At 59.8% G+C, this 24495-nt stretch overlaps 1 protein-coding gene across 6 annotated transcripts; it reads left to right on the top strand.

Moving 5' to 3' along the window:
* The first annotated feature begins 7068 nt into the window (after positions 1 to 7068).
* On the top strand, positions 7069 to 19330 carry MYL10 (myosin light chain 10). Of its 6 annotated transcripts, none has more exons than XR_006889273.1 (8): positions 7069 to 7288; positions 7985 to 8283; positions 10903 to 10995; positions 11517 to 11592; positions 12473 to 12577; positions 16244 to 18665; positions 18782 to 18830; positions 19152 to 19185. XR_006889273.1 is itself a non-coding variant. In XM_046665542.1 (8 exons), the coding sequence occupies exons 3-8, from the start codon at positions 10960 to 10962 to the stop codon at positions 19248 to 19250; spliced, it is 444 nt and encodes a 147-aa protein (XP_046521498.1). In that variant the 5' UTR covers positions 7069 to 7288; positions 10648 to 10689; positions 10903 to 10959; the 3' UTR covers positions 19251 to 19330. The 6 variants fall into 6 exon arrangements, 5 of the variants coding, with proteins under 5 accessions (XP_046521498.1, XP_046521494.1, XP_046521497.1 ...); XM_046665542.1 differs by lacking the exon at positions 7985 to 8283 and adding an exon at positions 10648 to 10689 and having other exon boundaries at positions 16244 to 16322; positions 19152 to 19330; XM_046665538.1 differs by having other exon boundaries at positions 16244 to 16322; positions 19152 to 19330.
* Positions 19331 to 24495: the final 5165 nt, after the last annotated feature.

Below are 24495 nucleotides of genomic sequence, written 5' to 3'. Positions count from 1 at the left end.
TGGGATTAAAGACTGAAACACGAGGGTCACTATGGGCCATGTCCAAGGAGCCCCGGTCTCCTGTGGCAGAGGCAGCGTTCAGAGTCACTGGACACCTGGGATTCTAGATCCAGAGGGACTGGGCAGATGGAGGCATGGAGCCAGACGGAGGCTCAGAGGGGAACCCAGGGCTCAGGCGCAGACCAGAGGGAGGCGAGCGACAAAGGGCCAGAGCCAGGCAGAAACAAGATCGGACAAGCCCCTCGGCCTCCTCTCCTCCCGTCTTCCTGTCCTCCCGAGGCCGGAGCTCTGCGCAAACAGGACAGCCCTCACCCCTTGACAGTGGCGGGACAGAGAGGGAGAGAGTGAGGCGTAAATGATACGCTCCTTGTCGGGCCGGAGGCCCCACCATGGGGGCCTGGGTGGCCCAGCTCCTTCAGCTTCACCCCAGGCCGGCCGAGTTGGGGGGTGAGGTAGGGCCGCCTGGCTCTTCCTGGGGACTCCAAGGAGAGGCGGAGCTTCCCCCGGAGTGCCCGCTTTCAGGGTGTGTAGGAAGCGTCGCATGGCTACCAGGGCTGGCCCCTCCTACCGCCCGTTTCTCCCGCCTCAGAGGCCACGGCTCTCCCTTCCAGCCGATTCTTTGCGTGGTTCCCTCCACAGCACTCAGTGACACGCTGGCCTGGCTGCCAGCTGGCTCCTCAGGGTCAACGTTTTCTGTGGACTTCCCACGACGGGAGGTGAGCATTCAGCTCCTCACACACACGCACACGCCCCGATCCACATTTCCCAGCCCACTGTCCCCCGGTGCACCCACGCCCCATTCAGTCTAGGAGGCCGGCTCTTCCTGGATCTCACCAGGAGGCAGCAACGAACAGTTTTCACACAACTGGGACGAGTTCAAAGCCAGTCGGATTCTTGAAGAGAGGCCGGTGCAGAGCCTGCGCAAGCTGGTGAGCTAGCGACGGTGAAGGAATCAACTGCAAACGCCGTCCAATGTCGGTGATGGAGGCTCTGCCGGGCCAGGGCCGGCGTGCAGGCCCGTTCTGGGAGGGGGAACCCCGTCGGCGTTCCCCTGGAAGCCACCTTCTGGAAGGGCAGTGACATAAGGGCCCGCATAGACACTGGGCCCAGGGAGGGTGGGGCTGTGTGGTCTTGAAACTGGAGGGGACCCTGGCGCTGACAGCCATGTCCTCTGCCAATGACGAGTCACAGCTTATAAGCCCACATCGCTTCCCAGGCACAGGCTCGAGTCCTCGTACCAAACCTTCGCAGCGAACGTGACCTGCTCCGTGTCTCTGGTGAAGCATCGGAGACCCTGACACCTCACCCTGTGCGTGAGGTCACCGAGCAGGCAGGCCCGGCAGGACTCGAACCAGGTCTGTCGGATTCCGAGATTTCATTCCAGTCTTTCTGCAGCCCCAGAGCCCTGGGGAGCAGAATGGGGTCCCCCTACAGATGATCCCACGGATCTGGGCGCTGGGGAGGGGACGCCTTCCAGGGAGGGCCCTCCATCGTCCCCTCCAGTGAGGGTGTCCCAGCCTGTGGGGCGGGCGGGGCTGCAGCTCCGAGTTCTCCCTCTGAGGGTCATTGAGGTTTGGCTGGGGTGCTGGGTGCCCAGCTGGGGAGGAAGCCCCATCTGCAGGCTCATCTCTAGAGTGGGAGATTTGTGGGGGGTTTAAAAAGCGAACCCCCCTCCTCCCAGCTTCTGATGCCCCCACCCCGGGCCAGGCTGGGGTGGAAGCTGCTGGATGCTGGGTAACCTGGCTAATTGCTAAGCCGGGGCGGTGGGGTGCGGCTTGACATAATTACAGTTTGTCCCATGGCTGCCGGCCCGGCTCCCAGGAGAGCGGGGAGGCGGCTCTGAGCAGCAGAAAGCGCACATTAGCACAGCAAATTGGGCTTGTTGGCACCGTCCAGGCCCCCGGGAGGCCCAAGTGCACAGGATGCCTTTGCTACCGCCCGCGGCAGGGCTACCCCCAGTCTCAGGGGAGGGCCTGTGCCAGCCTCCCGGCTGCTCGGCTCCCAGGCATCCCTTTGGGGATGGGGTGTAAGTCTTACAGTGGCACCCTGAGCCAGCCCTCCCCACTCTGGGCCTCAGTTGCCTCATCTGTCCAGGAGGATGAGGCCTGCCAGCATCTTGGGGGAAGGAAAAGGATGTGCTTTGTGAACAAGGGGCGTGGCCTCCACCATCCACTGTGGCCCTGCTCGTCCCCTCTCTCCTCCACCAGGGTGACCTCCTGGACTCTTCCCACCGCGGGGCTCTCGTCTGCTCCAAGCCCCCACAGAAATGCCCACTGGGGCCTGGGGGGTGCACGCACCTGACCCCACCTGCCCCTCCTGTTGCCTACTTGTGGAGGGCAGGGTTCTGACACAACAGAAAGAGCAAGGGACTGGAGCCAGCTGGAGGCCCAATGCCCCTTAGCCTCTGAGCCTCAGTTTCCACAACTGTCGAGGAGGGTGGGGTGAGAGGAGGCGGCATCCAGGGGCCCGGGATAGGCAGATGTGGACGCTGAGACGCAGAGGGCGAGGCCAGGTCCAGGCCGAGTGGGAGGGGCTGGCACAGGACGAAGGCTGGGGCCCACCCTGAAGGTTGTTCTCAGCAGGAGAAAGGGCCCTTGCCCCCGTCCCAGCTCTGGGCTTTCCAAACGCAGGCCGTCCTGGCTGTGGGGCGAGAGCGACCACCGCCACGCTGCCCGCCCCAGGGGAGCTCCCGCCTTCCTGGGCTCACGTCCTTTCCTGTGGACAGAGTCCCTCAGGCCTGGATCTGAGTTCTGGCTCCTCTACCCCCAGGTCTGCAGCCTGAGGCCACTTTCTGAGGCCCCAGAGCCCAGGCTCGGTGGGAGCGGCAGCTGTAAGACGCTCCAGCAAGTTCTTTGCCACATGCCCTGGAGAGGCAGGGTCCGTGTCGTCTCTCCTTGCTGCCGGACAGGGTTTGGTGACGGCTTGGACCAAGAGAGTAGGCCAGAAGGGTTCCCACGTGACTCCAGAGCTTGGGGCACGAGAAGCTGTGGGCTTCTGCCTTATCACCGGGACCTTTGTGCCGGGGCCCCGAGCCACCGTGTTGGAGGGCTGGCTGCTGTGGGGCCGCCATGTTGGGAGGAAGCCTGGGTCACACAGAGAGGCCGTGTGTCAGTGCCCTGGGCAGCAGACCTTGACCTGGGGCCCTCCCAGCCCAGACACCAAACACGTGGCTGGTGGACCCTTCAGAGGGCTCCAGCACTAGCCGTCCAGTCTTCCCAGCTGAGGTCCCAGATGTCATGAAGCAGAGACAGGCCGCCCTTGGTACGCCCTTCCGGAATGGCTGCCCCACAGAACCTGCGAGCACACCACGATGTTTTGGGGTGATTCTTCAGCTGGCAATAGCTAATAACCCAAACAGTGGGGTTTAAATGGGGTAAGTAGGGGAAAGCTTTTCCCAAGGGGCTGAGCTTGGAGATGGGCTATGAGCCTGGCTGCAAACACCAGGAGGAAGGAAGATGGCAGCCACAGAGCTCGGCGTGGGTCCCAGTTGGGTGTGTATACAGGCCCTGGCCCAGCTGCCAAACTGACGCAGCCGCCACAATTATGCTCCCCACCAAGACAGCTCCGCTCTGGCTCAGAGCCCCCAACCCCTTAGCCACAATTCGTGTGACTGAACACTGCTATCCTCCAAAAAGCCCTCCCCACAAAGCCCAGTACTAGGACCAAGCATAAGTCTTCTGCTGTTTATGTAGGTCAACCAAAGGTAGCCCTGTCACCTCCCTGGATTGAGGAGCTAGACCTCTATTAATGCAGCCCAAGAATATCTTCACTTTTACAACCACGTCTGAGTTGAGCTGACTGTGACTACAATCCATGGCCACTTCTGTGCTGCTAAATCCTTGCAACTTCTCAGCATAAGTTAGTGCTAGGTTCGACCTGCCTTGTGGCTGCTATAGCTGGGTAGACAAGTCACCATCACTCTCCAGGGAGCAACGAAGCACTGAGAAGTCTCCTTTCCAACCCTGGACCCCTGAATCCTCCTGGCCGTGGCTTAGTCACCAGGCCAGCCCTGTCCACCTCTGCAGCCACTCAGCTCTGAGGAGGAGGTCAGGGTCCTGATACCTGCTTCTCACCATCCTCCAGCTCCCCATTGCTTCCTCAGTCATGGGATCAGAGATTGTCCCGGCCGCCTGGGAGCAGGGCCCTAGACCAGGGAGGTACGTGCTCCCTGAGGACCACCCTCCCCACTCAGAATCTAGACCAATAGATCTGGCATAAAGCCGAGGGACACCAACATGTGCCGCTGGCACAGGAGCGCCCATGTTCATGGTCGAGGCGTCCCCCACTCCCCCGGGACCAGGGTCCAGAGTCCGGCTCAGCCAGAGCAGCCCCGACCCTGCAGTTAATGTTCCCGGCAGAGCCCAGACTTAGGACCAATTAGCCTTTTCCTCCCTTTCACCCCAAAGGAAATTGCCTTTTGCGTCCAACTCTCTAATCGCCAGATGGAACGACTGCGACTTTGAGGACAATTAGGGAGGTCTGTCTTTTCCCAAACTCCCTGGTGTCCCCTCCTCCCAGGCCCGCCCTGTCTGGAGCCTTCCTCTAATTTGGGGCCGCTCAGGATGGACGGGGAAACCTTTAAAGCTAAGAAGAATGCCTCCCTCCCGCTTTATAGCTGCGCCAGGAGCTGGCGGATGCGCTCGTCTTGCAGAAGCATGAGAGAGGCAGCCTGTTCAAGGGGCCTGTGGCTGCAGCATCCTGCTGTAAAAATAGCTGCGGGCTGGATGGCTGGAGGAAGAGAGAGGGCACGATTCATCTGCCCAGAGGGCCAAGGGTCACCCTAAACCCAGAAGAGGGAAACCCCAAGCCGGGTCTGGGAACTCCTTGCTGAGCTCTCCTCCGTCACCTCCGAGGTCCTCTGAGGTCACATCTCGATGGTTCAGATGCCGCGTCCTGTCCCCTCAGCTCTCCTCTCCAGCCCAAGCCTGGCCCCTCACACGGTGCAGCTTCACATCTGAGCCACTTTGCGGGTGCCTGGGACAGTCACCTGCTCTTCTCCCAGCACAGTGACAGCTCCTGTTGTGTTCCTCGTCCTTCAAGGCCCAGTTTGTTGGACCCCAGCCCATAAGGCCCCCTCTGAACGTTGGTGGCGCTTTTCCTCTGGATCCCCTCACCCTGACAGCCACACTTGTTTTGCGCACCACTGTGTCTGCAGTGCCCAGCACTCAGTAAGTACTCCATAAGCATCTGATGAATGAACGAACTCCGCACACCTTGTCTAACTGGGTTACTAAAGTGGTCCAAACGCAGGCATCGTCAAAGATGAGTGCTTAGTCCCCAGCACACCCAGTGTGGGGCCACAGTAGACAATTGATGAACATTTGCCAATGTGAGCTGCCTTTGCTTGGGAAGTGATGAGCTCCCCGTCACAGGTGGTATGCACGCAAAGACCACTTGATGGGGAGGCTGCAAAGGACACTCAGCGTCTAGCAGGGCTGGACTCAGAAGGCTGATGGATTCCACTGGGCCTCCGAGATCCCTTTGGCCAGAAAGTCTGTAACAAGGATTCTCCACGTGGAGTGCCATGTATGAACAAGTCCCCAGGAGCCTGAATTGCTGAGGCCCCCCTGTGATCCTGGAGGCCAGGCAGGTGGAGGCCGAGGAGCAAAGGTGACGGGGCCCCATGGCCAAGGGAAAGGCAGGCAGTCCTTGCTCTGCAGAGCAGAGGTTGGAGGGAGGCAGCGGTTCCAGGGGGAGAGGCAGACCAGCGAAGGCTCCTGGGAGGAGGTGAGAGGGGACGGAGGCGGGAGGATGGGGACGTGATGAGGGAGGGAGACGCCACTCTGGCAAAGGCCGGTGGAGGATGGAGATTGGAAAGCAGTGGAGGTCAAGGGGGCGGCTGGCGGGCTGCCGTCGGGGAGGCAGGTGACCGCCTGCTGCCCGTGAGGAGTTAGAGGCTAGGGGTGAAGTCACCTTCCCTGGCTTGCTCCCGTGTGGTCTGTCCTAAGGTCTCTTTCAAGCTGCCTTCCAGGCTTGGTCACCCCCAGGACCTCAGGTCGCCCTCTAGGAAGTGGGTGCTCGTCACAAGGGGCTAAGTACTCCTCTGACTCACCCCGGCTGACTCGGAATTCCAGTTCCGAGGCTCCTTGCTCCCAGGGGCCCCCTGGCCGGGAGCACAGACCTTGGGGCTCTCTCTGACCCCAAGAACTGGTCATCGCCTGTGGTCACTCGAGTCAAAATTGTGACCCGGCCTCCCCGTGCCCCTTCCGGCTGACAAGGGAGGGCAGCTTGGAGAGGCTGTGAGTTTCGCCGAGGACGCCCTCCTTGCTGGGGGTCTGCCCTCCCAACCCGGGCTGTTGACCACCTGGGGCTCCTGCCACGGTGCTGGGCTGCCCGACGGCAGCTTCGGAGGGGCTGGGCTGCTGGCACTGTTTCTCAGAGGGAGAAAACTAAGGGTCTGTACGCTGCTGAGCGAGGGTCCCACGGCGAGGGCAGAGCTCTGAGCCCCCCGCTGCCCCCAGGGCCATCGCATCCTCCCCACACCCCGCACAGACCAAGCCCCGGGGACAAATGTTTCCCAACCATCTCTCCCGGGGGTTCCACGGTCCCCGCCAGACTTCTGACTCGCTCTTCCTGCTTTCGTAATCCCGAGGAGAAGGCGGCCAGGGAAGGAAAGCGGGGGACTAATTTGCTAAGCGCTTGTAAGCTCGGTGGTGACTAACTCAAGTCTCACCATGAACCCCTCTGGCATGTCCCTCCCCGGGCGGGCTGGCCGGCTCACCGCTCGCTCAGGACTGTCCTGGCCCTCAGGAGCCCTCCGTGGTCCTGGGCGGTGATCCCTGGAGACAAGAGCCTCGGGGCATCCAGTCCCACATGGAGAGGCCTGTGGCCAGCAGGAAGGAGGTGTTATTGTCCTGGGTGGCGTGTCTCCCTGCTCAGCAAGCCCAGAGCAGGAGGCCCCAAGGCCAGGCTCACGGACCGGGCCAGAAGCCAGGCCCAGGAAGGGGCAGGCACCTGCCTCACCCACGTGGCCCGTCTCCCACAGCAGGTGGAGGAGGGGCCAGGGCTGGAACCCAGGGCCCCTGCCCGCCTGTCTAGTCCTCTTCACCCAGGCCTGCCATGCACCTCTGGAGTACGTGGTTGGTCCCTGCTGGGGGACAACACGGCAGGGCCTGGCCCAGCTCAGGGCGGAGGGCTCTATCACAGGTTCAGGAGGTCAGAGTCAGCTAGTCAGGGACGGCTACTATGGAAGGGGGGCATTTGGATGGGCCGAACCTTCTAGAAGCTTCGTTCTGGAGCCACTAGCAAGAGGGGCTTTCACCCTGGCACCACCACATATCAGACTTGGGTGAGTGACTTAACCCGTGTGTGCCTCAGTTTCCCTCCCCAGAAAACGGGGTAAGGATTGAAAGTGAGGACACGTTTTAGTACACGGCCTGACTTCCTGTGTCTTATAAACGTTTGCTGCTCTTCTCATCATCGCATTCCCGCCCCCAGGCAGGGATCAGCCGTATCGGGGCCCGGAGGCCTGGGGCCAGCTCTGGGGACAGTTAAGCTGTCCTGCGTCTGGGGATGGGTGGACTCGCCGCCTGAGCCCAGCACTGCCGGCCCTGGCAGCCCATCAGACGTGGTGGGCCCCGGGCGGGGGCGACTCGGCTGGACGGACGGGACAGCTGGGCTGCGTCGGCCACACTCGGGGCCTGCCAGGGGCAGGTGTGGGCTCGGCCTGGCACGTGGCCTGGAGAATTCTTGGGCTGGGCCAGGCCTGGTGGGGACAGGCCATGTCCGGATATGTGTGTGTGGCCAGAGTGGAATGGGGATCTGGTCCCTCATCAGGGTCACCTCCATTGTTCTTTTGTCTCTTTGCTTTTTCAACTCCCTGGCATTGCCAACGTCCCCAGGGGGCCCGGGCTGGTGGGTAAGGATGGCACTGATGACCACAGAGCAGTAGTCCTATGGTTGAGGGGCCCCTGAGGACCAGGTTGGTGTTGAACCCCTCTCCACGAGCTGACCAGAGAGGTCATGTGCCCCCCACTTTTCATAGGAGAGGACTGAGCCTTCTGGAGGATGGCGCCCCGCCCCGTCACATGTCGCAGCTTGAGTTTCCCAGCTGGCGTGGGTGGCCCTGCCGTGGGAGCTCTCCTGACCTGCACGGCTCAGAGCCAAGTCTTCCCAGATGGTTTCAGGCCTCAACTTACCCTGAGGCCTCGGCTGGGAGCCCCGTCCTGGGCCTCTGTCCCTGGCTACCGGGATCCGGTTGGCCTGGGCCTGGTGGAGATCCTGGTGGCTTGGAGCGTCTCTCTGGATCCCACAGCCCCACCCACTCAGAACGGCCCCAGACAGGTGCCTGGCAGGGAAGCCCCCATCCTGTCCTTTGTCACCTTCCAAACTCTTGTCCGGACTGGAGCACTATTTAAAGGGCTGTCCCCGAGCTCCGCCAGCCCTGCTGCGTCGTGAGGGAGCCCTCCAGACCATGGTAGGCTGGGGCCACCCTGCCTCCTGCCCCTGACCTCACTCCTCAACTCTGACCTCACCCCGTGGACTTACTTGGTTTGTGATTCCGACCTTCACCTCATTGCCTGAACTCACTCTGACCTTGACCTCGCTCCTCTCACTGGCATCCTTGACCTTGACCTGATATCCTGACCTTTTCTACCCTCTTGGTGTCATCCCCTGGTTCCTGTGGGGATTGGGGTTGGTGTTCATGACAGCATGGTTCCCACTGAGCCCGGCCTGGGGCCCGCCCTGCTTCCTCCCCTCGCCCCTGGGCTCCAGACGTGTGGGTCTTCCTGCCGGCTCTTAACAGCCTGCTCTGTCCTGCCTCTGTCTCACACGCCCTTGCCCTCATCAGTGCCACTTGGCCTGAGAACTCTGACTCAGTGTCAAGCCTCAGCTCAGAAGCCACCTCCTCCAGGAAGTCTGCCCGGAGTGCCCCAGTGGCAGAGGGGTTTCTTTGTGTTCTCAGCCCTTGCCCCTCCCTCTATCTTCCTCTACTGACCGTGTGACTCCCAGCTGGACCGTGAGCTCCTTGGGGACAAGGATGGGGCCTGATTCAGCCCTGGGTCCCCGAGACTGGGCATAGGGCCTGGCTGGAGGTGGCAGGTCCCTAATAAATGTCCTGATGCTTTGAGGTAGGCATTGTCTTGGTTTATAAATGGGTAAACTGAGGCTCAGACCAGGCAACTGAGTTTCTTAACGTCGCAGAGGCTGTGAGCAGGAAAGCAAGGATTAGCTCTCGGGTCGGGGTGACCCCCTCTGCCCTGAGGTGCTCCTTTTGGGGGAGTTTTATTTCTTAGGGACACTTTATAAAAGGGAATTTTCAAGCCAGCTGGGCTGGAAAGGGTCCCGTCTGGGAGATCCGACGCCCGGCCGGGGCCTTGAGCCCCAGATTCCCTCTGCGCAGTCAGAGAAAACACTTTCCTCCCTTGCAGGTTTCTGGAACAGGGCCTGGCACACAGTAGGGTGACGGTTCACGAGATGGACATGAAAGGCTGGGTCGAGGCAGGGGTGGGGACACGGAGGCTGAGGGCAGGTCTGCGGAGAGAAAGGGCAGAAGGGAAGCGATTGTTTTTATTAATCAGAGGGAAATGTATATGTAATTATGCGAGATGAACTCCGCGGGGAGGTTCCTTTCTTTATGATGTCTGAAGGGATTTATAAATATTACAGAGGTTTTACAGCATCATAACGTCCCGGCTGCCCTGCCAGCCCCTTTCAAAGGATTAGTGGAGACAAAGGACCCAGTAAAAGCTAATTATAAGTCAGCCGGGCGCTGTCGCTCTTGAAATGAGCCCGGGAGCCGGAGGGAAGTGGGGGCGAGTGTGGGGGTGGGGGACAAGGATGAACTGTGGGGAGGGGAGACCACACAGGCACTGGGGGGACAGGGGAGGCCCATGCTCTGGGGTGCGGTAGACAGGGGCTTGGCAGAGAGGCTGGTGCAGGCTGAGATGGAGGCAGGAGCTGGGGGTGGGGGTCCGGGAGTGGGGACCCTGTCTTTTCCACCCCTCTGAGCCAATTCTGGGGCTCCTTGCACAGCGGCCCTAGTGATGGCTGCTGAGTGGAAGGTCCCTCGGGGGTCTTGGGGACCGAGAGCTTTCAGTAAATGCCCAACAGTGGACTCCTCGGCACCGTGACATCCTGAAAGAAACATTTGGTGGGAGGCTGGCCAGAGAGCCTGGAATCAGTCCACGCGGGTGGTCACCTGTTTTACCTGCTGAGCTCTGGACGGCTGTTTCCAAACCCAGCCCCACTCTGAGCCAGGCCCCGGGGTGGGGGCAGCAGGCAGGGGAGCCCAGAGATGGGACAGACACAGGGAGACATAGAGGGCAGTATGGCACGGCTGCCCCAGACCAGTTGGAAGGGGCGTGGGGTGGGGAGGAGCTCTAAGCTGGCCTGGGAGTCAGGGAAGGCTTCTCAGAGGAGGTGGCAGAGGAGCTGAGCCTGCAGGATGTGGATTCTTCCAGATGGAAGGCAGGGAAGGCGTTCCAGGGAGGCAGACCTTGGGAGAGAAGGAGGCTCCAAGTGGGTTTGGGGCAGAGGTGGGCACCTAGGTGGGTGGGGGTGGGCACTCTGGGAGAAGGACAAAGGACAGAGCTCACGGGCCTGAGGGCCCAGGTGCTATGCTGAGAACACTGGGAGGGTGGCAGGAGAGGAGGGGGCCCCATGGAGGGTCCGATGGTAGAAAAGATGCCCCTCTCTGCTCCACAGCCTGGGCGCAGACCACCCGCCTTCCGGAGCCCCGGGGCCCAGGTCAGGAAGCAGCTGTCCGGCCCCGTGGGGGGGGCTGGGAAACCCTCCCGCTTATCTGCGAGGCTTCCTGAGGAGCCTTGTCTGTCTGTCTCGGGCCCTGAGGGAGGGCAGCGTCACTCAGGATGGTGACACTGGGGGAGGTGAGGCCTGGGGGGTGGATGGCTGCCCTCCCATGGAGGGGGCTTCTGCAAGGCCTCCCCTGGCACCTCACAGGCACCCAGAAGAGCCCGGAAGAGAGCAGAAGGAGCAGCCAGCTCCAATGTCTTCTCCATGTTCGACCAATCCCAGATCCAGGAGTTTAAAGAGGTCAGTGCCCCCGGGGCCCTCGGGGGGATTAATGTCTTGCATGGAAAACACCCAGGAGCCCACGAGGTGTGGGGTCAGCCCTCAGTCCCTGGGGGCGATGCTGTCACTGTTCTGAGGGGCGCCACGCTGCACCTCTGGACCTGCTGGAGTAGGGTGGCTGCTGCCCTCTGGCAGCCCTGACCCTTTCTACAGAGCCTTTGCTTGCTGTGTGACCTCGAGCAAGTCCTTCCTTTCTCTGTGCCTCAGTTTCCCGCTCTGTAAAACGGGGCTGCTGGGAGCCGGACATGAGGGATGGGCATGAAGCCCGAGCTGCATTCCAGTGCCCAGTAGGAGCTCAGGGCAGGTCGGCCAGGGCTCTCACGCTGCTATCACACCAGGCGGGGTACCCGGGTGGCCCCAGGGGGCTGCACTGTTAACCCAGGTGGCAGGTCACAGGAGAACGGCCCCTTGGGTGGGCGCGGTTTCTGGGGCCGGGGGCCAGGCTTGGGTGGGCGGCCGCTCAGTGCCCGTGTCTCGGCCAGGCCTTCACCATCATGGACCAGAACCGGGATGGCTTCATCGACAAGGAGGACCTGAGGGACACCTTTGCCGCCCTGGGTGGGTGACCAGCAGCTGGGGAGGCTTGGGGCTTGGGGTGGAGCTGAGCCCAGGCCTTCCAGAAAGAGTGGGCGGCTGGGGGCAGGCCAGGGCAGTAGACATGGGGGGTGGTGAGGGGCTCATGAGCCATGGGGGCGCAGGAAAGGGACGGCCGCTGCCTGGGAGGGCTGCTGGGTGTCAGAAGATGACTCAGGGAAAGGGGAGGGCGTTGCAGGGGCAGGAATGGCCTGTGCAAAGGCCTGCGGCGTGGGAGGGCTGGGTGGGATGAGGGGTCAAGAGAGCAGGGGGAGATGCTGGGGGCGGGGGAGGGAGGAGCCTGGAGGTGTCCACAGAGCTCCAGGGTAGTGGCTTCAGCTGCCTGGCGGGCTCTGGCATGAAGGCCAGGGAGGGGCCTTATGGCGTGGATGGGGTGGCGGTGGGAGTGAGGCGGGGGTAAGGGGGCACAACCAAGTCACGTCTGGACTGACCTGTGGGCCCCTGGAAGTCTGCTGTCCGCTGGGACCATGACGAATCCCACAGTCCCCACCTCCAGGCAGCCAGCTGACCCCCTCCTGGGGCACAGGAGCCCCTGCGGCCCGGGCCTTCCAGCCTCTGTGCACCTCAGCTGCTACTTCTTTGGGCCTCAGTTTCCCCATCTGTAAAATAGCGATAACAACCACCTTGCTCTCCTTTGTGGGGAGACTGAGCAGCCACCTTCCAAAGTCCCCAGCAGGTGGGCAGGGCCCCGGCCCAGTGGGAGTGGGAGTAGGGGTGGCCGTGGAGCTGGGAGACTCTCCTGGATGCTCCGTGGTCCGAGCTCCCCTCTCTCGGGCTGCCTGCAGGCAGGACCCCACTGACCCTTGTTGTGCTCCTGGATGTCCCCGCCTCTCTCCTCCCCCAGGCCGCATCAATGTGAAGAACGAGGAGCTGGATGCCATGGTGAAGGAGGCCCCTGGGCCCATCAACTTCACTGTCTTCCTGACCATGTTTGGGGAGAAGCTGAAGGGTGAGTGAGGCCCCAGGAGGCCCTGGGGAGGGGCTGGGCGAGCGGGAGGGGGCAATGGGGCCCGTGTGCAGACGAGTCCCCCAGAGATGCCCATCACAGCTGGGAGCGTGGTGTCTCCCCCAGACACCAGCCCCCAGGTGCACACACCTCCCTGGGCCCTGCCTCAGTTTCCCTCTACCCCACAGAGGGGAGTAACTGTAGGAACTTCCACCTTCTGGGGCTGTGAGGGGCCCAGCGGGAAGATTTGTGTGGAAGCCCTTTGCCCACCATCAGGACGATGCCCCAGCCCCGCCTCCCTGGCCCCGGGTTCGTCTTCCATGATCTGCCTCACCACCCACTGCCGATGGGAGGAGGGGTACCTGGAAGGAGGTTCTAGAAGTTACCATGGCTGACTCCAGTGCAGGACAGGTTATACACACAGCCTCCAGGGAAAGGACTGGGGGGCCTCATTCACAAGCGAGGAGCCTCGGGCTCAGAGGGGTTGCCACACCTGCCCCAGGTGCTCCAGCAACAGAGTGACAGGGATGGCCCCCAAACCCCGATTCCTGGCTCTAACCACTGTACCTCCTGAGACACAGCATCAGGCTGGGGACGCAGGATGGGGGCGGGGTCAGGGCAGCTCTGTCCCTTTCTCTCCGGGCCCTGGGGAGCTCTCCCCTCCCCCTGGGCTCGAGGGTTCCACGGTCAGAGGGAGGGGCCAGCCTGGGCTGCGGCTGCCCTGGGAGGTGAGCCTTGTCGCCACTCTGCCCTCAGGCTGCCCCTGCCCAATGCCCTCCCTCGGCCTCGGCTAGATGTGGGTTCCAGACCTGGCGTCCCACCGACCCCCGGGTGACCTTGGGCAAGGCTTATTTTCCCTTTGCACCCCAGTTTTTCTGTCTGTAAGATGGGGGTTGTGTTCATTTCCCAAGGCCGCTGTGACAAATGACCACAGACTTCATGGCTCAAAAAACCCGCAATGTATTCTCCCAGTTCTGGAGTCCAGAAGTCCCAAATCTGCCAGAGGCTCCAGGGCATAATCTGTTCTTCGCCTCTTCCAGCTACTGGCCGCTGCATCGCTCCCATGATTGTGGTCCACACCCCCTTTCTGTCTGTCTCCCTCTGCCACACTCTAATAAGGTTGCCTGTCATTGGATTTAGGGGCCACCTGCATAGTCAGGGGGATCCCCCCATCTCCAGATCCTTTCCTTACAAGTGCAAAGGCCCTGTCTCCAAGTAAGGGGGATGCACAGGTTCCGGGGACGAGGACGTGGACATATCTTTTGGGGGCCGCCATTTGACCTATGAAAAGTGGGGTCCTGCCTAATATCAGATTTTATTTGGTGAAAAATCACAAGCTTCTCAGGGTCGTGACCTGCTGGACAGTGCAACAGCCTCACACACCCTGTCCTGGCCGATCCTAGAGGCAGAGGGAGGCCAGCAACGGACCTATGATCAAACAGCCCACCATCCGTGTCAGAGATGAGGAAACTGAGGGCCCGAGAGGGGTGGGCTGGGATCCGGGTGCTCTCCGCCTGACCAGGAGTGCCACTGGGCCCCCCGCCCGGGCAGCTGTTAGGGGTTATTCCCAGGACCATGGCTACCTCCTCGAAGAGCTCAGAAGCCCAGGGGTACACTCCCGGGGACAGACATGCGTGCTCCAGCCGGTGACTTTAAAGGGAGGCCGGAGTCCGTGGCTGAGCGAGGAGATGTGACCCTGGGCCAGGCGGGGACTGCAGGCCTGCAGCTTTTTCTCATTTTTGCAGGGACTGAGGCTCCAGCTGAGCCTGTCACGCGAACTCGGCTGAGCCTGCATGCTCTGCCGGCGGTGGGGACAGGAGCCGGGGGCTGGGGCAGGCTCCGCCTCATCCCTCTAATTGGGACGAGGACACTTTGTCATGAGATTCCCAACAGGGAGCTGGGAGCAGCCGCTCTGTAGCCTGTCTGATGGGCTTCGCAGGCTGCAGAGCAGAGGCCCTCTCTGGGAGGGGGACGGGGACCAGGACCACCGGGCCTGGGCGTGGGGCAGCTGGTCCACGTGGAGCTGGTCCTCAGGAAGGCAGGCTGGAGTCAGCCTGCCCCAGCAGTGAGGCCCCTTCAAAGACCCCGGGAGGCCAAAACCCCTACCAGCACCCCCCACCAATAATCCCCTGGGCCAGCCCCCCCCACCCCCCCCCCCCCCCACCGCCTGCAAGGCCAGCTGTGTGGGCCTGGAGCTCTGCCCCTGCTGGCCCCTTGGCTGAGCCTGTAGGCCGGGCATACTGGCTCCCCGATGCTCTGCCCAGATCATGCCCACAGCTCTGCCCTCCGGCTCCCAGGTCAGTGCCAGGCTCCATCACTCTGGGCCAGCCTCGGAGATGCAGAGTGATTCAGACACCATCCTGTCCTGGATGAGCTCCCAGTCTGATGGGGGAGACACAGGCGGCCCTGATCTAGTCTGATGGGGGAGACACAGCTGGCCCCAATCCTGCCTGGTTGGGGAGGCTCAGCTGGCCCTGACCCAGTCTGATGGGCAGGCACATATAGCGGAAGAACAAGCAGGGGGCTTCAAATCCTTCCTCTCCTTATTAGTGGGGACCTCAGGCGAGTCACACAGCCCTTCTGAGCCTCAGTTTCCTCTTTGATAAACTGGGGACATCAATACCCACCACATGGGCGCTTCTGGGGGTTCCGTGGGAGAAAACGGCAAAGTTGCAGGCTGGAGCTTGGCTCAGAGTCCTCAGCTGTGTTTGCGGCCATGACCGACCACTGTTCGTCAGGACCTTTACCGTCCACGATCCGTTGTCTTTTCTTACCTGGGGGGTGGACAGCCAACACTGCTGTTGTCTCCACTTCACCAGTGACACAGCTGGACCTTGAAGAAGGAAGGGGGCATCCCCTGGTCCACAGTGAGCAGGGGGGCCGTGTGACAGAGGGGAAAGAGCACCAGGTCACTTGCTGTCATTCACACAGTCTGTGAGGCCTTGGGTGAGACCCTTCCTCTCTCTGGGCCTCAGTTTCCCCATCTCTACAACCAGGGCGCTGGGTATTTGGTCCCCTTGTGGAAGTAGAACCATTTCTTCTAACGACATCTTTCCTGAAGCTCACACTGTGAAGGTGATGAAACCAGAATTGCTCTGGCTGCGGGGCGCCTACCCATGGCCCCGACCCCGCAGCCTGCTGGCCCACCCGCCCCACCTCTGGCCCAGACAACCTTGCAGACCCCTCCAGTGCCCTGCCCGAGCCCCAGTCTTTGGCCCCTAACTGTGACACTCTTTCTCCTCCACCCACAGCCTCTCATGCACATCTTGGGTAATGAGAGAGCCCCAGAGTGGCCCCTCCCCCCCGCCCCACTAATCACACAGCAGCATCGGCTGTGAGAACTTGGACAAGTCACTTAACCTCTCTGAGCCTCAGTTTCTTCGTCTGTAAAATTAGACCTGTCATCAGGAGGCTTAAGCACGTAGTGAGTGCTCAGTCAGGGTCGCCGTGGACAGCTGTGCAGGTTGTTCATAACTATACGCAGCGCCCTTGGCTATTACTGCTATTCCTTGTTTCTCTGAAACCTTCAAGTGGAGTTGGCCCTCACTGTGGAGTGGAAGTTGGGGAGGAAGCTCCCGGACCCATTGCCCTCTGCAGGGGCCATGGGACCCACCCCTGTCTGTCCTTTTCATCCTGGCGCTCTCCCTGCCTTGTGTGTGCTGCTTCCAGGCACGGACCCAGAGGAGACCATTCTCCACGCCTTCAAGGTGTTCGACACTGAGGGGAAAGGTTTTGTCAAGGCTGATTTGTAAGTTCCCCCTGCTCTCTGTTTCGGTTTTTCTTTCCCCAAAGTCTCAGGTGATAATGAGCCCGGGTGGGGTCAGGGTGGGTGGCAGCCCAGCCTCCTCTCCCGCCCAGAACTCAGCGGGCTCGAGCAGCATCGGGCCAGGAGCCAGGAGGCTGCTGCCACGCCCAGCTCAGCCATCACTTGACGTCCCTTCCCCTCTCTGGGCCTCAGTATCCCCATCTCTGTGTGGAAGCGGACAGGGAGAGTGGGGTCACCAGGGCTGGGCTTCCCAGGGGCGAGAGTGGGGGTGGGGGCAGAGGTGGGCCTTGAAGGACGACTAAGGATTGCCTGGGCTGGGGCAGAGAACATTCTAGATGCAGGAACTTAGTGAGTGAAGGGCCAGGGCTTGGCATGTGTGGGGTTGGGGAGCAGGGTTGGGCTGTGGCTGGAGGGCGTGGACGGACATGAGTGGGGGACACTGAGCACAAAGGGCAGACAGGGCCTGTGTGGGGTGGCTCTAGACTCCAGGTCTGCCCTGGGGACATGGAGAACCCAAGAAAGAGTTAGGCAGGGGCAACATGGAGGCCAGCCTGGAGGAGGAGACGAGAAGTTTGCAGCCTCCACAAGGGCCGTGTCCATAGGGATGGAGGGGAGTGGTCAGATAAGTGGAGCCCCAGGGGCCAGCACCCATGGGATCCAGGGTTCTGGGGAGAAAGTTGGGCCAGATGTTTCTGGAGTCTGAGTGGATGCCCGGATGGAGGCACCAGCTCAGCCGGGGATGCACAGAGAGTGAGGTGGCTGCAGCCAGCTGTCCGGCAGGCCACTGGGCTGGCGTTATTGGGGTGGGGCCCCTGATGCCCGCCATGCTTGAGAATCTCACGCCAGTGGGAGCTCAAGGCAGAGAGCCACAGGTGGCAGGCAGGGGCAGGCAGGGCAGTGGCAGCCTCCCCAGGCGCCCGGACTCTGGGCTGACCTCTGAGCTGTCTCCAGGCAGTCCCCTCAGAGCCTCTAAGGTCTCGCTGGGCCTGTCGGTGGCCCCGGGCAGGCAGGATTTCCTCGCCAGCACAGGCTTCCTGACCAGTCGTTCTGATGCCTCAGGCCTCGGCTTCGGGGCTGGCCTTGCTGACTCTTAGAACCATCATGCACTGGAGGTGGGTTATGAGGGGCAGGCGCGGTGGGGGGACACACGGAGGGTCTGTCTTGTCTCTCAGACGTTCGTTCTCACCATCTCCTGCCCCCAAAGTTGTGAGTCACACTCTCCCCAGGGGTAGGGAGGGAGTCTCAGGGTTTCTCCCGGCTGCAGCCCTCTCCTTCACCCCTCCCTCTGGGGCCATGGCTCCCACTCCCATCTTGGGGACCCGGGGCGGGAGGCAAGGGGGGCACACCCTGGAGTGGCCTGGACCAGCCCCTCTCCTGCCACCCACCTTCTCTCCCACTAGCACAAGGCCAGGGCTGGGAGGAACCCTGTGGGGACCCAATTTGGGAAGTGAAGGCACTGCCCCCGGGATACGGGACCTGAGAGACGTGGCTGCCAGCCAGGCAGGCCACAGAGGAGGCTCTGGTTGAAACGGAGTCTTGTGAAAAGTCTCCAGCTTGGAGAGTCGGAAACTGTGACTGTGCTGCAGTAACATAAATAATGGAAAATGAGCATCCATCCTTAGCGGGGCCGCCACCGCCGGCGCCACGGGACACTCTGGGTACACAGGGCCCGGCTCAGCCCTCGGATCCCATCGCCGCCCACTGCAATCCCTTGGGAACCCTGCAGGGCCAGCCGAGCTCCTGGGGGCATCAGTCCCTCCCACGCAGCCTCGAATGCAGCATCCTCTCTGCCTCCGGCAGCTCCTCCAGGACCAGGCAGCTCTGGCTCCTGAGGGCAGCTGCTCTTCTGGACAACCCAGGGGACAGGCCGCCCCCCGCCACTGCAGATCATTACCCTTCCCCAGCCTCAGTTTCCCTCTCTGTAAAAGAGGGTACTAGTACTCACTTCCCAGGGCCGTGGGGAGCAAGTGAGAGCAGGCCCAGGAGGACACCGACCTGAGTGCACCTTCCCACCCCTCGGCTGAGTGTGAGCATCTTGCTGACCGTAAAACACGCACAGACGTCAGAGAAAATCACAGGCTAAGAAAGCGGTGCTTCCAGAACTGAAGCAACGACCTCCCCTCGGGGACCGGGAGGCTGATCATTAGTGCATGATGGGAAATCAGAGTGGCCCCAAGGTCGTGTTGGAGTCCTGAGGTCATTTCATTTGGTCCGCACCTGATGCTGGGAGAAGAGTCCACGTCACAAAGGAGGAAACTGAGGCTGAGAGCAGAAGTGTCCGCCTGAGGCCACATGGCCATCTGGGGGCCGGAGGGCCAGGCTCAGGTTGCTGTCCTCCTGGGCCAGGTCCCCCACCCCTGCCTGCCCTCCTCACTCCTGGCAGCCACGTGTCCACGTAGGTGCCCTTCCCCTGAGCACGACCGTTTCTCTCCTTTGAGCAGCATCAAAGAGAAGCTCATGACACAGGCAGACCGGTTCAGCGAGGAGGAGGTGAGGGCTGGCTTCTCGGGGCGCAGCCCAGCGCTGCGGAGGGTCTTCCTGGGAGGCGCAGCCCTGCCCTTCTCGTCCCCCCAACCCCCGTCACTCTTCTTTAGATGCTGAGGTGACGTCCCCCTCGACTCCTTGGATGAGAACACGGATGGGTGGGGGTGGCTGTGGGACCCCGGCCTGCCGGCCTGGCCTCTGCGCCCTCCAACCTAATGCCTTCATCTGCACAGAGGGGAAAAATGTCCTTCCTGAAACCCTTGGGGGACCCCCTGTCCTGCTGCCCACTCTGACCTGGTCCAGGCTGACTCCCTGCTCCTTCCCCAGGTCAAGCAGATGTTTGCGGCTTTCCCACCAGATGTGAGCGGCAACCTGGACTACAGGAACCTGTGCTACGTCATCACGCACGGCGAAGAGAAGGACTAGGAGGCGGCCGGGGACCTCCGCCACATTCAGAGGCAGCAGACGCGGGGGTGGGGCCCCCGCTCCCCGCGCCCCGGGGGTCGGGGCGAAGCAAGAATAAATAATGCTAACGAGGTCTGGGTTTTCGTGATGAATGCTCCGGTTGGGGAGAAAGCGAAACATTCCTATGTCGTTGGTTTTTCCAAAACTTTTTACTTCCCTGGCTTTGCTCAAAGGTTCCTGATGAGCTGGTGTTTAGAACCAATTGACAGTTTTAATGATCCCCAGCTGGGCCCCAGGACACTGCCTTCATTTATGAAGCTTTTATTGAGCATCTAATGCGGGCCAGACCTGGTGCCAGTCCTGGGGACGCGGGGATGAGCCAGCCCTGGGCCTGGGAGGGAAGATGGAGACGGGAGGAGGGCAAGAGTCAGGGAGGAGGGAGGTGCAGTGGGGGGAGGAGGGAGCGGCCCAGGAGAGACCTGGCAGAGGCAAAGCAGGTGGCAGAGGCAAAGCAGGTGGCGAGGGGCGGGGGGTGCTTCCAGGGATGTTTGAGGAGTGGGCAAAGGTTTCTCAAAGAGGACACATGGAGCGCCAGCCATAAGATAAAAAGGGAGTGAATTGAACGTCATCAAAATTAAGACCTGCCGCTTAGCAAGACACCAGTAAGAACGTGACAAGAAAACGGGTAGGGCTGGAGAAGATATTGGCAACGATAGGTCTTGACGGAGATTTTACATCCAGAATATGGTTTTTAAAACCCTACATTTCAATAAAGGAAAGACAACCAAAAGAAAAATCAGGTAAACACAAAGAGGATATTCACATGGCCAATAAAGACCTGAAAAGATGCCCAACCTCATTCCTCACAAGGAAAATGCAAATGGAAACTTCCAGAAGGTACACACCCAGCAGAATGGCTAAGACGAAAAAGGTTGAGAATACCAAGTGTTGGTGAGGATGTGGAACAAACAGCACTCTTAGATTTTGGTGGCAGGAGTGTAAACGTGGTCATCCACTTTGGAAAAATCTTTGACAGTGCCTACTAAAGTTAAAATACATGCCTGACTTGACCCATCTGTTCCACTGCTAGGTCTGTTCCACCAGAAATGTCCGTCATCTACCCTTCCAAAGACTTGTGTAAGAACAGACCGATTTATGAGTCCAAACTGGAAACAAGACAACTGCCCATCAAGAGGAGAGCTGATAAAGAAAGAACAGTACGTTCGTGCGTTGGGACACTACACAGCAATAAGAAGAAACCTGGACACACGCATACATGGTGATGCTCGCATACACGACATCACACAGAAGAAGAGACGCATAAGAGAGCATACTTCTAGAAAACCTCCTTATTGAGATATAATTCACATCCCATAAAATTCACCATTTTAAAGAATCCAATTCAGTGGCGTTTAGTACATTCCCAGGGCTGTGCAACCATCACCACTATCTATATCCGGAACATTTTTATCAACCCCAAAAGAAATCCATTAGCAGGCTCTCCCCAGCCCTAAGCAACCACTAATCTACTTTCCGTCTCTACGGATTTGCGTGTTCCAGACATTTCATAGACATGGAATCATATAACATATGGCCTTTCGTGTCTGGCTTCTTAGCATAGTATTTCACCGTTCATCTGTGTCATAGTTCTTATTTCTTTTAAATAGCTGAATAATATTCCATTGTGTGGCTACACCACATTTCATTTATCCCTTCATCTCTCGATGGACATTGGGGATGCTCCCATTTTTGGCTAGTATGAATGATACTGCTATGAACATTCACGTGCAATTTTGCGAGAACATGTTTTCGATTCTCTTGGGCACATACCTGGCGGTGGAACGACTGGGTCACACAGTAACTCTATGTTTAACTTTTTGAGGAATTAGTAAACTACTTTTCAAAGCATCTTTTCAAAGTGACTGCACCATTTTACATGCCCCCCAGCAATGTTCAAGGGTTCCAGTGTCTTCGGCTCCTCACCAACACTTGCTATTTTCTGTTTTATCTTTCTTTATTATGGCCTTCCAAGTGCATGTGAAGTGAGATCTCATGTTGGGTTTGTTTTGCATTTCCCTAGTGATTATGACATTGAGCACCCTGTCATGTCCTTATTGGCTATTTGTATGTCTTCTTTGGAGAAATGTTTATTCAGGTCTTTTGCCCACTTTTAAATTGGGTTATTTGTCTTTTTGTTGTCGAGTTGTAAGTTCTTTATATGATCTAGATACTGGACTCTTTTTCGATATACGATTTGCAAATATTTTCCCCCATTCTGTAGGTTGTCTGTTCACTTTCTTGATAGTGTTTTTTTAAGCCTGTGTTTTCTTCTAAGAGTTTTGTAGTTTTAGCTTTCACATTTAGGACTTGGAGCCATCTTGAGTTAGTTTTTTGTATACGGTGTGGGGTAGGGATCCAATGTCATTCTTTGCCTGTAAATATCCAGTGCTTCCAGCACCATGTGTTGATAAGACTATTTTCCTCCACTGAATGGTCTTAGCATCCTTTTTGAAAGTCAGTTGATTGTAGATGTATGGGTTTATTTCTAGACTTTCATTTCTAGTCCGCTGGTCTCTGTGTCTAAGGGTGTAAGTGATTCCAGTTATGTGGAGTTCAAAACCAGGCAAAACTAATTTATGAAGAAGGCAGAATAATAGTTACTTCTGCGGTAGGGGAGGGCCATAAGAGAAACATGGGAGCTGGAAATGCTCCATGTCTTGATCTGGGTGGTGGTACCCAGGCGTAAGCATATATGAAAGATGATAGAGCTGCACCCTTAGGATTCATGAACTTCATGCACTTTACTATATTTATGTTATATCCCAATAGAAGGGAAAGAAGGAAGAAAAGAAAGAAGGGAAGGGAAAGAAAGAAGGAAAGAAAGAGAGAAAAGATGGCGTGGTCAAGAGGTAGGGTGGAGACTGACCAACGCGGAGGAGAGTCGTGGGGACTTGGCTTTGGTGCCTGATGGCACTGTGCCCCGAGGAGGAGAACTTGGAGGAGAAGAGGCTCTGGGGAGAGAGGCTGAGTTCGGCTGGGGGCCTGTTGAGCGTGAGGTGGCGCGGTCCTGGAGGCAGCCGGATGCTGTGCCTACATCTCTGGGAGGCAGCGGCTAGAATGGGATGGAGAGCGGGGCCTGGGCGAGCCCATGCAGGAAGAGCAGCTAGTGGGACGAGAAGAGGCCGTGGGCCAACTCTGAGCACTTGGAGCAGGAGGTGCGCCTGGCAGAGTCGGTGGTCAGCTAGGCTGGGAGGTGGGAACTGAGGGCTGGAGGGGTTGAGGAGGTCAGGATCAGGTGGAGGAATGTCCACAACACTGCATCCCAAGGGCCAGGCCGCAGGCTCCGGGCTGCGTGTGCTCTTCGTCATCTCATCCCTGTGAGTACAAGGAGGAAACTGAGGCACAGAGCTTGCCCAAGATCAAGGCAGAGCTGGGAGTGGAATCCAGGCAGCCCGGCTCCAAGCCTGCACCCATAAGCCCTACCCCACACTGCCACCCGGTGCAGTGGCACATGGGGGCGGGGGCTGAGTTTGGGGTCTTAACAAGGGGGCCCCTTTCCTTGTTCCTTGCTCCCTCTGGGGGCGGTGGGGAGAGAGGTGTCCCCTCCGCCTGGAGCCCTGGCTCGGGACACGAGGGGAAGATCAGTGAGCAGGGGCCGGGGAGGCTGAGGCAGAGAGGGGGAGTTTTCCGAAAGAGCCCTCCCTCCACCGGCCTGGCTCCCTCTGCTCTCTAAAAGGGTGGCTTTCCTGGAAATCAAGGGCTCTGCCTCCGACGAACTCGTCAGACCTGTTTGTGTCCCGAGGAACCAGGCCGGAGCCAAGCTGGAGGGAATGGGCACCGCGGGCACCTGCCTGCCTGCTTGGCAGCTCCCGGCTGCCCTGCTTCATGACACCCAGGTCTCCCTGCCCCGCAGTGGCCTGGCTCCACAAGGACACAGGGGCAGCCAGTGGGGAAGGCCAGAGGGGCTCCACGCAGCTCAGGAGAGGAGACTGGGGGCCATTTCTTTGCTCATTCATCCCTCCATCCTTCAGACATCCATCTACTTACACCTCCTCTGCTCCAGGACCCGGAGACAATCGATTACACCAATAACACCCACTACCTGCTCTCAAGGGGCCCTGAGGGAGGGTGGTGGGGGTGGAGTGGAGAGCCACAGGCCCGGGAGTGACCCGGCTCCGGTGGCCTAGGGAAAAGAAGGTGGGAGGTGAGCGATGGCCAGTTGTGAGGCTGCTGGTGGCTCCGAGGCCCTGGCCTCTGCCTCTCTCGGCAGCCCCACAGCACTGCTCGCTCAGGACCCTTTCCCTCCAGCTGTGTGTCATTGATGCTCTTGGCTGCGCCTGACCTGGGCCCACCATCAGCCACCTTCAGTCTCTGTGACTCTCCATCCAGTTCTCAAGGGCCACCTGGGTTGGCTCTGCACTACCCCCATATGTGTTCCCCTGGGCCCCCCTCTGGTCCAGGCAGCAGGGCTGGTCTACAGAGCTGCCCCTTCCAGGAGTAGGGGCCGAGGCTCCTGAGAGCTAGAGAGAAACTGGGAGGAGCACACACACTGGTGGACATATCCTCTCTCCTGTGTCATATCTGGAGCCACCTTCTTAAAGGCACAGGAACTCCTCGTGGCCCCCTCCCCTCCCCTGTACCCCTATCCTCTTGCTGCTGGGCTCCAGCTGCACGGTTTCCTTTGGCGACTTGAGTGCCCTGCCTTTCCTTCTGCCAGAGGGTCTCTGAATATGCTGTTCCTTCTGCCTGGAACGCTCTCCCGCCCGGCACCGCCCCCTTATTGCCCAGTCCCCAACTCTCAGCTTTCCGCCCTCGGCTCTGGGTCACCTCCCCAGGCCCCTGCATGCGCTTTCATGGCATCAAGTGCTTTTGCTAGAGAGACTAAGCGGTGTTCATCTGTAAGCCCGGGAGCAGCTTAGACTGTCCCTCGCTGCACCCCCAGCACCCCGCCCCGGGCCCGGCGCATCAGGACTCTTGAGAAACATTGAACCGACTCCGGGGGGCCCAGAGACCCACCCCCGAATTGCACAAGGCCTGTGGCGGCAGCTCCCGGGGCCAGCGCTGCAGGCTCTGGGCCTCCGAGAGGACACCGTGGGCCAGAGGCTGAGGCCGGTCCAGAGCCGTCCCTGGGACTCCACGGGGCCTGGCCTGTCTATCTGGGCCTTAGTTTCCCCACAAGCAACGGGCCCTCGAGGTTCTTGGGATCCCCGGGCAGCAGCAAACCCCGAGGCCATGGCCATCCCTGGGCTTTCCTGGCTGTGCCTCC

The sequence above is a fragment of the Equus quagga genome, chromosome 7 (genome assembly GCF_021613505.1).
Source record: "Equus quagga isolate Etosha38 chromosome 7, UCLA_HA_Equagga_1.0, whole genome shotgun sequence".
NCBI lineage: Eukaryota > Metazoa > Chordata > Mammalia > Perissodactyla > Equidae > Equus > Equus quagga.
Note: the sequence above shows the minus strand (reverse complement) of the source record. Positions and strands in the feature narration are given on the sequence as shown.